Here is a 16,245-nt window from a genome sequence, read left to right as displayed (position 1 = left end):
GCCTTCTTGAACATCTCTAATTTGCTAGCTTGCATGATGTAGAACTTGCTATCTTGAACATTACCAAAAGTGCTATCTTATATGCTATAAAACTTGCATATCTAAAACTTGATAGCATGAATGTTCTAAGCATAATGTAACACTTGCTAAATCTTCTAGCTCCAAGATTGCATGATGATAAAACTTGATACTATGATTTTCATGCAATGAGTTGAACCAATATCACACACACTTGATTGTAGTACTTCTCCTTTTTATTGATGACAAAGGGGGAGAAGTATGTTGATGACATGACATGTGATGCATAAGTTTATGCATAAGTTCATGTTGACGTGTTGCAAGTATTCATGATGAATATTGCAATGACTTGAATTCAGTTTGAATTCAAGGTTCTATCAATATGGCATATTGATAGGGGGAGTTTGTTTAAACTCCGGGAGTTAAGTTTAACTCCGTCATCAAGTGGTTGTCATCATCAAAAAGGGGGAGATTGTTGAATCTCGTATTTTGATGATGAAACTACTTGATATATGTTTATGATTTAATCTGCGTTTTGAGTGACGCAGGATGCTTCGATCAAGATGAGACAATTAAAGCAGGAAAATCATATTGTGCCGAAGGAACATGTCAGAAGATTGGACGTCGGGCCAGTGGATCGGTCGACGTATCGACAGAAGGCTTCGGGCCGTGGACTCGGGCATCGGGCCAAGAAGAGCGGGTATTGTGCCAAGGATATCGGAGTTGCGGAGTCAACTGGCCGATTGGGCAATAGGCTGCACGAGAGGACGATGCGCCGAAGAATCGGACGAAGCGTCGAGGGACCAATGACATGTCGGACAACTTGGTTAATTGCTTAGGATTAATTATCTCGATTGAAGTTTTGTTTTAATTGTGCAGGATTAACTATGATAACGATGAAGACATAAAGCGAAACAAAGTGTCGGAGTCAAGCGCGAAGGATTTGTTGCGAGTTCGAGAGTTCGACGGAAGTCCGAAGATTCGTTGGGAGTTCGCGGAGCTCGCCGAGAAAGATCGGAGCTTGCCGAAGAAGCTCGTTGGAACTCGCTAAGAACAAATCGTGAAGTCTAGGAGCTTGCCGGGAGTCCGCAGAATGGTTTCCGAGAGTTCATCGGAAGACCGCCGAAAGTTTGCCGGAAGCTCGCTAGAAGAAGTCTTGACTTGCGGACTTTGTAATAGCTTAGAAAATGTCTTTAAATTCATAGTTAGCACGTTAATTAGGGTTAGGATTAGGTGTTAATCCTATAACCCAAGTAGGGGCCAATTAGGCCCAAGTTCGGACTGGTTTGGACCAAGTTTGGAGCCAAACCAAGTGAGCTGGAATAGTGAAGAGGTGCCACCTCTCCAGCCTGGAGGTTGCTAGTCATAAGTGCCCAGCAAGCCAATCACGTGAGTGATGGCACGTGTGACTTGATACAGAATCTTTTTGCTTATTATATTTTGGCGTATATCACTTTATAACTATTGCATAAATGCATATATATTGTGATGTCCTTGGATTTGTGCAATGGGAATCGGATCGTGATGAGATCACGATAATGAGATCGATTCACCTTTAAACACATATCCTAAATAATTCCGGTCATAGGTTACTCGAGAGGGACATCGTGATAACCGGATAGACTGGTGTGCTGTATACCCGTTCATATGATGGATGCAGCTGGTCTCATAGCTGCTCGTGTAGGGACACTAGGGATACAGTACAGGTGCTCATTGGAGAATGAGTTCACTGATTGATCCGCTTACGGAATGCTGGATGGTTGATGATGCCTTATTGTCAGACAGTGATTCCGTAGTCCTAGTAGTGTATCTGGTCCTTAGACTTGAGATACCAAGGATGTCCTGTACGAGTGCTCCACTCTTTGATACCAGACTTATAGGTTTGGCTGTCCCCAGATCTAGTACAGCTGGTCATTGGGAGTGGTAGTCGACCTTACGAGGGCTATTGAGTGTCGATAGAGGATCATCCACTCTCGGCGTCATGAGAGGAATATCCTATGTGTTCTTGCTCAGACAAATCCCTGGCCAGGGTCATTCGGGTTGAGAGAGAAAGAGTTCTCCGGGAGAATCCGATTAGAGCGAGACTCGAGTAGAAACCGTATGGGTCTGACAACACCATGCTCGATATACGGTCTCTGGGATATTAGATGGATGAGGGACTATAGGTACATGGTAACTGAGGACAGACAGGTCCAATGGATTGGATTCCCCTGTATCGTCTGGGGACTACGGCGTAGTGGCCTAGTACTTCCGTAGTCGATGAGTCGAGTGAATTATTACAGAGATAATAATTCACTGAGTTAGAAGGAGTTCTGACAGGTATGACTCACGACCAGCTCGATATTGGGCCTAGAGGGTCACACACATATGGTAGGCATTGCGATGAGTAGAGGTTCGGATATGAGATATCCGACGGAGCCCTTGTCTTATTGGATGCAGATCCAATACCCACTAGGGAAAGGACCCATTAGGGTTTTGACACGGGATCTCTATAAATAGGAGGGATTCACAGCCTCATAGGCTAGAGTCTTTGCTTGCCCTTCCTATTCTCCTCTCCCTCTCCCCCTCAGAGTAGGCCTGGAGTTTTGAGGAGCGTCGTCGCAACCCTGCTGTGTGGATCACCGCTAGAGAGGAGGACGCTTGACCTCCTTCACCCTCTCCTAAGGATCTGCAAGGAAACAGGGATATACGATCTCCCTAGGTAACACAATCTCTATACGCAGTTTTGTGTTTTTGCGGATTTTGCGCACCAATCTTCGCACGACGATGAACATCTTTTTGGGAATCGGGGATTTTTGTTTTCTTGTTCTTCCGCTGCGCATATGATGTCGCCCCCTATGATTTCCCAACAGAGGTGCCACCGCCAGGGTTGGGAGGTGCAACTGCCCCAGCCAGGAGGTGCAACCGCCTGGGCTGTGGGGTTGGGAGGTGCAACCGCCCCAGCCAGGAGGTGCAACCGCCTGGGCTGTGGGGTTGGGAGGTGCAACCGCCCCAGCCAGGAGGTGCAACCGCCAGGGCTGCGAGGCTGGGAGGTGCAACCTCCTCTGCCAAGAGGTAGCACCGCCAGAGCTCAAGTTTCGAGCTCTGCCAGGCGATGCAACCACCGAGCTCAGTCTTCGAGCTCTGGCAGAGAGGTGCATCAGCCTGAGCTCAGTCTCGAGCTCTGCCAGGTGATGGAATCACCGAGCTCAGTCTTCGAGCTCTGGCAGAGAGGTGGATCAGCCTGAGCTCAGCTTGGAGCTCTGCCAGGTGATGCAACCACCGAGCTCAGTTTCGAGCTCTGCCAGGTGATGCAATCACCAAGCTCAGTCTTCGAGCTCTGCCAGGTGATGCAACCAACGAGCTCAGTCTTCGAGCTCTGGCAGAGAGAAGCAATCGGCAGAGCTCAGTCTTCGAGCTCTGCCAGGCGGTGCCACCTCTCCAGTCGAGAGGTGCAACCGCCTGATCCCAGAATTCTGGGATTTGATCGATTTGATCGTTTTGAGCTCGAATTTTGAATTGGGTTGGGGCCTATAAATACCCCACCCATTCAGCACTGAAAAGATACAGACCTACACCGAAATCTTGATCTTTTCTGTGATTCTAGGAGCTCAAAAGTGTTGTAAATCCTTTAAGTCTCCTCCTTCTGTTCTTCAAGTTTTCAGTTGTAAAGTGAGGAGAGAAAGGTCTGTAAAGGTTGTCTCCTGAGCCTGTCAAAAGGAGAGAAACTGTAAAAGGGCAGTTAGCCTTCGCCCATTGAAGGAAGGCACCTAGTTGACGTCTGCAACCTCGTCGGTGGAGGGAGCCAAAAGTGGAGTAGGTCAAGGCTGACCGAACCACTCTAAATCTCTGGTTTGCGTTTATTTTCGAGCACTTTATCATTACTGCAAACCTCCTCCATTACTACTGCTCTCTGCGCTTTCACGAACAAGTTCTAAGTGCTGTTCTTCCGAATCTGCATTCAGACGTAAATTCATATTTTCATACATTACTATTTACGTTTACGTTTGATTCTGTAGAACTGTCTTCCGTGCTTTTACGAACGAGCTTCTTTGCAGTTTACACTTACATTTTGATCCTATTGATAACTGCAAACTTTCCTCTACGATTTTACGAACGAGTTTCAACATTTAGACGTAAAACTGCATTCAGACGTAAATCGGCTTTCCTCGCTCAATCATCAGATTTCAGTTCACGTTTACGTCTTGATTTCAACTGCATACTGCCTTCTGCGAGTATACAAACGAGTTTCAAAGTTTAGACGTAAATCTGCGTCTAGACGTAAAACTGCGTTTAGACGTAAATCTGCGTTTAGACGTAAAACTGCGTTTAGACGTAAAACTGCGTTTAGACGTAAATCTGCGTTTAGACGTAAATCTGCATTTAGACGTAAAACTGCGTTTAGACGTAAATCTGCGTTTAGACGTAAATCTGCGTTTAGACGTAAATCTGAGTTTAGACGCAAAACTGCGTTTAGACGCAAAACTGCGCTTAAACGCAATCTGCGCTTAGACGCAAACTGCACTTAGATACAAACTGAGAATTTGCTTTTGCATCATAATAGTTTTTGAACGAACGCAGCTTTTGGTTCTTAAATTATTGTAAGATTTCCGCTGCACTAATTCACCCCCCCCCCTCTTAGTGCTCTCGATCCTAACAAGGTACTTATCAAATATTTACAAGATACATCAATCTAGATTTGTCATTGATATTTCATTACACCCAAAAAGAACTTATACAACATCAACCTATCAAGTACAAAATATTTGCCCCAAAATCTTCTAGTCTTCCACTGCCTCAACCCAATTTACACATTTTAGTGAGCGATAAGCTATCCTGAAAAATTTATATAGCAACGGGGTGAGCATATAAAGCTCAGCAAATGACTAACATATCCATAGCAAAGAGGACAGTTTTCAAACAAATGAGGTATCAAAATACAAAGCAGAGATACAGGATGAAACAGTAGCATGTTTTGTTTGAATGCAGAATTTCAATATCATATCGTTCAAAGCACGTTTTATTCATACAATCGAGGAAAGGTAATTGGAGCATATCTTTGGCATAAAGAGCATATCATTGACATATGGTAATTTCAAGGCATAACAAAGACGTAAGGAGCATTTTGGATACCATGAATGCAGAATTACGATGTCATTTCGTTCGAAGCACGTTTTGTTTATACAATCGAGGAAAGATAATTGGAGCATATCATTGGCATAAGGAGCATACGATGACATATGGTAGCTTTCAAGGTATAACAAAGTCTTATAACATTTCGGAAATATATCAAAGAACAAAACATGAATAGAAGCTCAAATGTCACATAACGATGCATTCATTTCATTCTTATCCAAAGCATGCATAGAAACATAGCCAAAGCTTTGGATATCATATCAAACACATAGAAGGTGAAGTGGGATCATAACATAATATGGTCCATCCATTTCTGAATGACCAACAAACATAAGTCATACCCACATAGCGGGCAACAAGCGCATATCCCACATAGCGGGCAACAAGCGCATATCCTTTACCATTTCTGGCAAGGGTCCAGACAATCCCACACACCAGAGTACAAGAGGGCAGTTTTAATAATAAGCAGCATATATCGGAAGCACACGCGGAACAACAAAGCGTACATGTGCCTTTACGAGTCAATCCGAAGTAAGCAATAATCTTTCACAAGTATATTCAGATTTGAAAGGAAGCAAAAGCAAGAGCATACAAGGATTTCAAGAAATCACATATAGCTCAATTGAAATAAGAAAGTTAGGTGAATACAATGGCCAACGAAATGAAACTGGAAGAGGCACATTTCAAAAGCAAATGCGGAACAATGGGATGCATGTGCCGAATTACGATGCAAACATGAACTTTAGATGATAGCTGCAGATATACAAATAAATAAAGGACTAAAGTATACAGGAATTTAAGATAATAATGCAAAGCTTAACTGAAGTAAGAGTTTTTGCCAAAATCGAATTCCAAAGGAAGGTAACAAGGAAAGCCGAAATCGACCAAAGCTCGATTCTGGCAGAATTTGATAGGAACATTGTATGAACTATTTGGATAACCAATTATGCTCCAATTTATACAAAATAGGTGTCATTAGAAAGCTTTGTCAATCTAGTTTTATGCAAATCAAGTTTTACAAGATATGGAATTTACAATCGGGAGTTACAGATAATTTTGCAGCGAAAGGTCTGAAAATATTAGCTCTGTTTTACTGAATCCATAGGGTCGATGAAAGCAGATGTTTCAGTTAGCAATTGTACTCCAAAAATTTCAAATCAGGTATATACAGAAAGAATTTTGAGTCTAGCTTCGAATAAAACATACTTTGTATGAATCTGAGTTCACAACAGAAAGTTATAAGTAGTTAAGCAACAAGAGGTCAGAAATTTCGGTCCCTGTTTTGCAGTATCTGTAGGGTTAATTTAAACAGAAGTCTTAGTAGGCATTTAAACTCTAAATCATTCGATCTTTATATCAAAATAAAGATTTTCTTGTCTACTTTCAAATGGAACAGGTTTTGTCTAAATCAGAGTTTATTACAAAATGTTATGACCGAAATATTGCATAGAGGTCAGATTACCGAAAAATTACAGATTCATAACTTTATATCAAAACGAAAGAAGGTCTGGTTCCCAATTGAAATCTTTCAAATTTTACAGAATAAAAATGAAAACAGAGATTAAGGTTACTGTGGGATTGGGTTAGAACACTTGCCTTCAAATTATTTGAATCCCAAATGTGAGAAAATTGATGAAAAACCTCAAGCTCTTCTTCTTCTTCTTCTTCTTCTTCTTCTTCTCTCAAACTCACGTTGGCTGCAACTCTTCAGGTTTGTTTTCTTTAACCTTTCATCTAATTATTTAGGTTTTGGCTAATACAAAAGTTGCAAGGTGTCATGCATGCATGAAAGGGGCTAGGTGTCATCTTTAGAGCAAAGATAAGTGGCACCCTTAGGATAGCTAGTGACACTTGTCCAATATTTCCTTTTTTTTTTTTTTTTTTTTTAACTTAAATCTGAATCTTTCATAAATTATATCAAACTTCTAATATTTACTCTTAGGTCCCTAGTCATAAACTTTTAATATAATATCATTTAATATAAAATAACCATTAAATAATCCTTATTTTTACAAACAAACCTTTTACTAAATTTTCAAAAATGGGAGATGTTACACCTAGTGTCCTCACGATATAGTATCGTCGACCCTATTGAATGCTTCAGTGACCCTTTTAACTAAGCACCCAAAAGGATCTTTGGATGGAGTCTTTATCAAGTGGAACCTTGATTGAGGGCATCGAGTTAGCAAGGGAAAACCTAGATCGTAAGGAGAAAGTGGCTAAAGCATCTATTTGAGCTTAGAGTGCACCTTCATGGTTGGAGGACATGAAAGGGTTAGAGATAAGGAGTGATGGTGTCATTGGTAGTGGGTTTGGTTGAAAGGAGAAAAAAAAGAAATGTTTAGGTATAGCAGAGGGGGTGATTAGGGTTAGTGAAGGGGAAGGTGGGGTTTACGAGGAGAAACCGATGCGAGGAGGGGGGTGGCGATGACTTGGGAAGAGGACTCTCCAGAGGCATGGGTTGTTAGTGAGTTGATGCACCCTGGGGGGATGGTTGAGGTGACATAGGCCAGTAATAGGCACATTGGATGAGGGGGTGGGGACGATCTTAGAGGCAAGAGACATCACCTTGGTCAAAAACAGAGAGAGGGATCCATCTCCTATGGTTATGTCTTGGGAAGGGATAGGGCTATCAATATGGTTAGTGCTGGCCTTAAAACCATTAAATACATCAATTACATGTCAGGTGATATTAGTAAGGATTTGAGAGGTCATGTTGGATCTAGTCAAGTGAGGCTTGAGTGATTTGGGTAAGATGGGGTTGAGTTGAGTACGGGTCTGGCTAGGTTAGGAGGGGTTAGGTTTGAGTTCACCAAACTAAGGCATTGAGCCAGCTTATAATAAGGACATAATAGCTACTATAGCAAGATTTGCACTAGACCTTGATCTAGGGCTCGTATAGTAGTCTGTTCTCTTGGTTCACACCATCCTTGGTCTTGGAGCCCTACTCATTGGAGCCATTGTAGCAGGAATCACCTGAGTCGAGTCGATGCTAACCGATTACTCCGATGGCTTGCTCCATTAGTCCATTCTGTAGTTGACGATGTCGTACGAGAGGCAAAGGTTTGGTAAATTTTCATAAGTGATTTATTGAAAGAAATCGACATACCTATTCTTACTCAAATTCGTTGTGGGAGTGATTGAGATAACTGTAGCATAATATAGACTTTGACAAATTTTGCCTTGATTCCAGATGTGGTGATGGTGTCCACCTTTAATGGTGTTTCGATTATAACTGCAATGTAAAGGAGGATTCTTGGGAACATCTGTTCGATAGATAGTCCTAGAAAGTGAATCCACACTAATGTAGTCATGATAGAATCCTTTGGTGATTGAAAGCATTCCCTCTTAGGAACCACATAACTCTAGTGAGTATGTTTGTAATGTTAGTTTTCGATTCAAACATGAAGCATAGGAAGCTGATAGCAAGATTGATGATTTGCAACCTATGATTGAAGTTTTCATAATGCAGGGAGCTTCGCCTTGATGATTTCTAGAGGGGGAGCTTTGCTAAAGAACTTTTCATATAGGCTTAGCCTCCAATGGTTCCTAGCATTCTGGGCTTCCTCAAGATCAAGCACTGTAACATGTCAAGAGCTCTTTTACATCTAAGTAATCTTCGTCGCTAACTTAGGGTCAAAATGCCAAGGGTCATTGGAGGAGGCTTGTGATGATTCTGAGGCTAGTAGAGAGGTTTTGGAGTCGATCGCTTTGGAGCTCGATGGAGATCTACCTTCATTGGTCGTCGAGTACCCTACATTTTTTAAAAAAGATGCGCCTTGAGATCCGAGTCCATCAGAAATGTCTCTTAGAGTTGATCAGAACGAAGAAATCTCATCATAAGTTTGTGAAGAGCTTGAAAAAATCAATTAAGCTTAGCCTTCCTTCCACAGAAGTTGAAGATGGTTGATTGGTAAATTAAAACAACAAATAGTTGTCAGGATATGCTCTGTTCAAAATGTGTGCTTTGTTCAACAGAGAGGCATAAAACGTCAGTTCTTATGTTGCATAGCTGAAGCTGATCACTTCAAATAGATGCCGTGAGCTTTTCTCGATGGACATGTTCTTCAGCTAGTGTTCATTCTTTTTGTATATGTCGGATCATAAATGTTACTGAATATGGCTGATGAGTCGGTACGGTTTGATCCACGGGTCGATGTCGGGAGTCTTTTGTTGGTTGAGCTGGATGCCGAGTTAGGCCGGACCCTCTCGACTGGGTGTTGATCGGCGTTCCTCGGTCCGGGCACCGTCTGTGTTAAGCAGCGTCTTCTCCGTCTCCGGGCTGGTCCGCAGCTCGCCTTCATACACTGGATGATAATTCCCAAGTTGAGATGCTCGCAGATTGATGGTGGTCGTTTTCATGCAAAAATGACATTCGTCGGGTGATTCTCGACTTTGGCCCATCCGACGAGTAAGTCAATAGTTATTTTTCTCTCTTTTTTTCTCTCTCTCCCTAGTTGGATGTCAATCGTGAGCTTTTATACTACTGTACGAGGGTTGATTGACGTGGGTTTGACATGGTGATCGATCCTCGAAGGATGAGACAGTACTTTTGTGCAATCGTTGTCTCGGGACGCGTGGAACGACATCGGATGATGTCGTCCCGAGCTTCCGGGATGGGACATACCAAACAACGCGGGTTCTGACTTAGCGCATGGGGGTGCTCCTCTTGCTGACTCAGCTGTAGCGCAGCGTGGCATTGATTGCGACGTGTCTTACACCCGAAATATACCTTATCGATAAACATAATCCAATCCAATTGCAGATAGAGAGAGCTCGGAACATGTAATCTAAAACATTTCAAGGAATTATTCTTCGACTCTTTTGCAGATAGAGCATTGGCTGCTGCTTCTAGTCTCACGCGCAGGCAACGTTGAAGGAGCGCCTTCTTGTTTTCTCCCTCGTTCTCACCTTCGATTGTCTTCTTGCGGAGGACTTGGTCCCATGTCAGGTGTCTTCAAGTGGTCTCTTCCTGCATTCCGATTTCCTACTCTGTTCCATTTGCACAGCAATGGCCATGAGAGTTGACCCTCCAAGTCCGTCAATTCTCATCGCTTTCTTGACCCTTTCCTTCCCCTCCTCCTCCTCCTCTTCCTCCTCTCTCTTATATCATCCAGTTTCCCCCTGAAACGGAATTGGAGTTGCACTTTGTGGCAGTTGGGCAGGCTGTGAGAGAGAGGGGCAATGGCTGGAGGTGGTGGTGAGTCGACGATAAAGTTGGAGGACACGCCCACATGGATCGTCATGGTTGTGTGCACCGTCATAGTCTTCATCTCCCTAGTATTCGAGCGCCTCCTTCATTATCTCGGCAAGGTAGCCTCTTCCTCTGTTTCTGTGGCTCTCCCTGTTGCTTTAGAAGCGAGGAGGCTGAGAAAGATCTCGACTTGCAGACCCTCAAGCGGAAGAACCAGAAGCCGCTGTTCGACGCACTCCAAAAAATCAAAGAAGGTCGAATCTTTCCATCTGCTTCTTCTTTCTTGTAGTGACATCCGTATTCTCGAACGATACTGAGGGAAAAAGAAACGATTTTTTCCTCCCTTTTTTTGGCTATTTGGTGGCAGAGTTGATGTTGCTGGGGTTCATCTCGCTGTTGCTGGTGGCGTTCCAGGGGACTATCCAACGTATATGCGTCCGTGAGAGCCTCATGCACCACCTGCGTCCCTGCAAAAAAGATGATCCGGCGACCGCAGCTGCCCACTTCAGCGTCGGCTTCTCCGGTGGTGCTCGCAGGTTGCTAGCCGGAGGAGGAGCCGATTCGACCCACTGCCAGAAAAAGGTGAGGAGGACTCGCTTCCTGGAATTGTCTTTTGTGTTTGAAAAATGGAGGTTTTTGTTGGAGAAGATGAATTGATGGATTGAAAGGAAAAAGGTAAAATCTTGGCTTTTAATCAAGAAAGACTTAATAACATCGATCTTTTTACCAAGTAATGGTTGAGAATGGAATCATGTTCTTCAAACTGAATGGAAAAGCTTGGTTACAATACATGAAAAATTGTTAATTCTTCTTCTCCATTCTTGACTTTTTCCAGACTCAAATAGGCTACCATTCTTGGAAAGAAAAGAAGAACAAGCTTAGTTTATTGCATAAGAAGTTAAGAACATACTTTTCTTTGTTTATATATGCATTTCATAAATCACTAATTCTGAAATATGCTAAAATGGTTCCACAGGAGCCTTGTCGAACCAATTGATCATTCATAAAATTATAATCTTGGCTTTCAATCAAGAAAAGTTTGGTTACAGTACATGAAAATTTGTTAATTCTTCTTCTCCATTATTGACTTTTTCCAGACTCAAATAGGCTACCATTCTCGGAAAGAAAAGAAGAAAAAGCTTACTTTGTTGCATAAGAACATACTTTTCTTTGTTTCATAAATCAGTAATTCTGAATGATGCTAAAATGGTTCCACAGGAGCCTTGTTGAACCAATTGATCATCCATAAAAGTATAATCTTGGCTTTTGAAAACCTTAATAAAAAAGAGACTGTTTTTTTAACCAAGTAATGGTTGAGAATGGAATCATGTTCTCCAATTGAATGGAAAAGCTAGGTGTAGGGTACATAAAAAGTAGATGATCTACTTTGCTTCATTGGATTTTTAGACAGTTAAATCTCTAGTTGCAATGCTCTTATGATATTGACTGATTCCAGTGTTCAGTTGGCTTGTCGGAGGAACATGAAGGACTTTAACTTTGAATTACAATTATCAGCTTTCATTTCTTGCAAACCAGGAAAGAAAGAAAAAAGAAAAAAACATTTTTACAACAATCTAAATCTTAAACAGACAACTGAACCTTTAGTATTTTGATTTCTTCCTTTATCCAGGGAAAGGTTCCACTACTATCACTGGAGGCAATTCATGAATTGCATATCTTTATCTTTGTTTTGGCAGTCACTCATGTGGCACTCAGCCTTATCACTGTGGTTCTAGGAATTGTGCAGGTATTATTCTACTCTTAAAACTGTTTTCATGTTTGTTTTGTTTATCTGAATGTATGCTATAAATCTTTTGACTATCTCTCTCTCTACATATTTTAGATGCGGAATTGGAAATTATGGGAGGACTCAGTTCAGGAAGAGGATGCAAATGGTATTAACATAGTACTGATAGATTGATGACAGAATTCTGCATTTGATAGCTATTTGTAATGATTTTTTGCTTTATGCGAAAAGAAAAGCACCAGATACATTGTTGATGATGTGCTTACCAAACAACATATGTGCAGCTTCTACAAAGATCACCCATGTGAATAAATTGGAATTTGTCAAAAAACGTTACAAGGGCTTCGGCAAGTTTTCATTCATATTTAGTTGGATGGTATGTAGGATATTGCTTTTCAATGTTTCAAACCTTCTATGCATAATGAAATTTCAACTCTCCTAAACATCTCAAATATTCATATAGGTTCTCTGTCATGTAAGAAGAACTCACAAGATCCTAAATTCGTGATTTTAAGTATTCTATCTTTTTAATGAAAATCAGGAAAATTTAGCTGTGCATTCTCTGACTTGAATTTGAAGGATGCAGCATTCAAAATTTTTGTGTTTGTAACGGGGTGTTCTGGACCATTATGAAGTGTGGACTCTGAATTCTAGTGTTGTAGTGTGATATAATCGTAACAAGACAATGACATTTGTTTGTATCAAAAAATGATTGTTCTATGCATGGCCTGTTACTGATTCTAATGATAACTGATACTACTTGATACTGAATAGATTATAGTCTCTTCTTTCAAGAAGTAATTTTCTGAGTTCTGATTGGTATGTTGTTCTGGACCATTATGAAGTGTATGGACTCTGGATTCTAGTGTTGTAGTATGATATAATCTAACAAGACAATGACATTTGTTTGTATCAAAAAATGATTGTTCTATGCATGACCTGTTACTGATTCTAATGATAACTGATACTACTTGATACTGAATAGATTATAGTCTCTTCTTTCAAGAAGTAATCTTCTGAGTTCTGAGTGCTAGGTATGTTGCATGAGAAATGCGTCCAGTCTTCTAAAATCTAAATCTAAATTGTGTTTATTTCAGCATTCATTTTTTAAGCAATTCTATGGATCCGTCACTGAGACAGACTACACTACTATGAGACGTGGATTTATCATGGTAAGCACATTGTTGGCACTTATTCACAAATCCTAATTAATCTCCATATTCTGACGTCTACAATCCTGAATCTCTTCATTGCAGACTCACTGCAAAGGAAACAAAAAATTCAACTTTTACAAGTATATGATACGAGTCCTTGAAGCCGACTTCAGAAAGGTTGTTGGTATAAGGTAATTGCAAATAAGAAAGCACTCTTTAGGTTCAATTGATATTTGAAGGTTATCCATGTTGATGTGGTTCCTCTTTTTCCTTTTTATTCTGCAGTTGGCAACTCTGGATTTTTGTCATGATATTCTTGTTGCTAAATGTTGAAGGTAAGTTTAAATTCCGAAACCAAATCAGACACTTTCACTGGCCAAAATCGCACCAAACTACAGGATATTTGTACTGGGGTAGCATAATTCATAGTATGAATATTAAGTACTAATGCAGTTTCATCTCTCATAAAACGGTTTCAAATTACTAATTTTGTACCTCACTTTATTTTTCATCGTTGATATTCACACGCCATTACTAATTCAGATATGTCAATATGACATGATACTGTTGCTGCCGCCATTAGATCTACAGCTTTTCTGTTGGTGTGCCATCTTCTTACATTTGTTATTTTGTTTTCAGGTTGGCATGCATATTTTTGGATATCATTCATACCTCTAGTTGTAAGTGCGAACCTGATGCTTTAAAGCATTTTTGCGGCTTTTTGCTAAACATTTTTGTTATGAATATTATTTGCACACATATATCTGACTTCCACTTTGATAAATTCTCATGATGATTTATTGAATATATCTGGTTGTACTGCAGCTTCTGCTTGCCATTGGCACAAAATTGGAGCATATTATCACTCAGTTGGCTCAGGAGGTTGCTGAGAAACATTCTGCCATTGAAGGTGACTTGGTAGTGACTCCATCGGACCATCTCTTCTGGTTTCACAGGCCACAAATTGTCATCTTCTTGATTCACTTCATTCTGTTTCAAAATGCCTTTGAGATTGCATATTTCTTCTGGATATTGGTAAGCGGCAAAAAAATTGTGTTTCTACAATTATGGCTTGAGGTTCAACTTACAACTGCATATATTAGTATGTTTTCTTTTATTATAGATATTCTTGTCCAAAGTAATTGCCTTATAATTGATCTGAAAAAGTATGTTCTTTTATTTTTCTTCCGCATAGAATTATTTTTATAATGTTCTCAATGTGGTGTAGCGAAACTTTGGATTCACAAGCCACTTGGCATATTTGATATCTCAGTTCAGTTTTGAGGGTGTTTTCAAGCTGAAGCAATTAGTACTATTTCTAGAACTTGAGACCAAATGGAAATGATCTGTCAGACAAAATTGAACCAAAATTATTTGGTCTAGCCCGATCTTTGTTTGGTTTTCAGAATATACTATTGGTAAAAACATATCATAATTATGTTTAGTTTGTAATTCATATGATTATACAACTTACACATATCCTATTTGTGAGAAATAAACACATTGTGTTTGTATATCATGTGTAATGTTGGATTGAAAAATATAAGAGTTCTATTCTTCTAGCATTTGGTCATTAAGCTTGTTTACCCGGTAAGAAGAACCAGTTCTTTCTGCAAAAGCTGCAGAGCAACAAATACTAGTAGAGAGTTAATTGACTCCGGATTCATACAAATTTACTTGGTGATGCAGACAACATATGGCTTTGATTCCTGCATCATGGGGGAAGTGGGCTTCATCGTCCCCAGGCTTGTCATCAGGTAGGTAGATCAGCAACCCCTTCACGACCCAATTACTTCCTTCCACTCTGCCTGTTTCCATTTCATTAGCTCTAATTCATGCCTTGCTGGTCTCCAGTGTCCTCAGTCAGCTCCTTTGCAGCTACAGCACCCTGCCACTCTATGCCATTGTCACCCAGGTGGACTTATCTCTCTCTCTCTCCCTCTCTAGCTATCTATCTATGTATCCATCTATCTGTCGATCTATGGATAATTGATTGGTTTCGTGCTGAATCTTCTGTTGGAAGCACAGATGGGGAGTTTCTTCAACAAGGCCATATTTGATGCGAATGTGCAAGCAGGTCTTTTGGATTGGGCAAGAGGTGCCAAGAAGAACAAGAAGACTAGAATAATGAATGGGGAGAATGCATCAAGAACTGAGGGTGCTGAGGGAGTCCTGTTGCACAATATTGTCGTTGTGGATGAGTCTGCAGTGGGAGGGAGGAAAGCTGAGATCACCGAAGTGTAGGCTTCTGCATCACTGCTCAATCATGCAAAATACATGATATAGAAGGAATTGGTAGTGCCATATAAAGAGCCACTGTTCATGAATGAGTATTTTCTGATACTACATTTGTCTTATATCCTACTGAGTAAATAATTAATTCAACATGTGAATCCATGTATAAGAACTGGTGTCTGGTGTATTTTCATACCATTGATGTATGTGAACTGGTGTCTGGTGTATTATCTACTGAGTAAATAATTAATTCTATTGGTGTGTGCATGAGTAATTCCTCAATGTCTCTTTTATTTTCGTACCATCTTTTTTATTTATTTATGATGTCCTCATCCTGTTTTCTAAAAGCCAATTCTAAATCTCGGATAGAAATGTGACTGGCACATGATGTATGGATACATTGATTGATCTTGGAAGAGGAGAAGGAAGAGAACGAGGAAAGCAAAATAATTTTGAGTGAGGTGGAGTATGAAGTCTAATTAGCAAAGCATGATCATAGTTTATTCTTATAATATGTTTATTATACCATTATCGTTTCATGTGTTTATATTTTTTAAAGTAATATTTTTATATCGAAATTAACACTAATTTCGATGTTTGAGATATATTTGGACATAAGCATATGTGAATGCCAATAGAATTGAATCTGCCATCTCTGTGCTTAAAATCAATTAGATTTTAGTACATGCCTTCAAATTTCCACATGATAAAAGAAACAAAATAGTATTTTTGTGATAAGATTATGTGTGATAGATAGTAAAATAGACTTTTGAGTGCGTGTG

The 16,245-nt window shown here is 40.4% G+C and overlaps 1 protein-coding gene across 1 annotated transcript; it reads left to right on the top strand.

Moving 5' to 3' along the window:
* Positions 1-10,015: 10,015 nt before the first annotated feature.
* LOC135619494 (MLO-like protein 1) lies at positions 10,016-15,737 on the top strand. The gene is made up of 14 exons (XM_065121571.1): positions 10,016-10,446; positions 10,524-10,581; positions 10,695-10,909; positions 11,958-12,074; positions 12,171-12,222; positions 12,359-12,450; positions 13,172-13,246; positions 13,331-13,419; positions 13,514-13,563; positions 13,868-13,908; positions 14,054-14,263; positions 14,918-14,985; positions 15,083-15,143; positions 15,257-15,737. The coding sequence occupies exons 1-14, from the start codon at positions 10,318-10,320 to the stop codon at positions 15,470-15,472; spliced, it is 1,473 nt and encodes a 490-aa protein (XP_064977643.1). The 5' UTR covers positions 10,016-10,317; the 3' UTR covers positions 15,473-15,737.
* The last annotated feature ends 508 nt before the right edge of the window (positions 15,738-16,245 follow it).

This window comes from Musa acuminata, chromosome BXJ2-8, assembly GCF_036884655.1.
Source record: "Musa acuminata AAA Group cultivar baxijiao chromosome BXJ2-8, Cavendish_Baxijiao_AAA, whole genome shotgun sequence".
NCBI lineage: Eukaryota > Viridiplantae > Streptophyta > Magnoliopsida > Zingiberales > Musaceae > Musa > Musa acuminata.
The sequence above is the reverse complement of the archived record's forward strand: the minus strand, read 5'-3'. Positions and strand labels throughout refer to the sequence as shown.

Bases quoted from the DNA above. Each gene is read 5' to 3' on its own strand.
- LOC135619494 (XM_065121571.1), top strand. From the start codon at position 10,318: ATGGCTGGAGGTGGTGGTGAGTCGACGATAAAGTTGGAGGACACGCCC. The intron at 12,223-12,358 runs GTATTAACATAG...ACATATGTGCAG, and splicing joins TCAGGAAGAGGATGCAAATG to CTTCTACAAAGATCACCCAT. The intron at 13,909-14,053 runs GTAAGTGCGAAC...GTTGTACTGCAG, and splicing joins TATCATTCATACCTCTAGTT to CTTCTGCTTGCCATTGGCAC.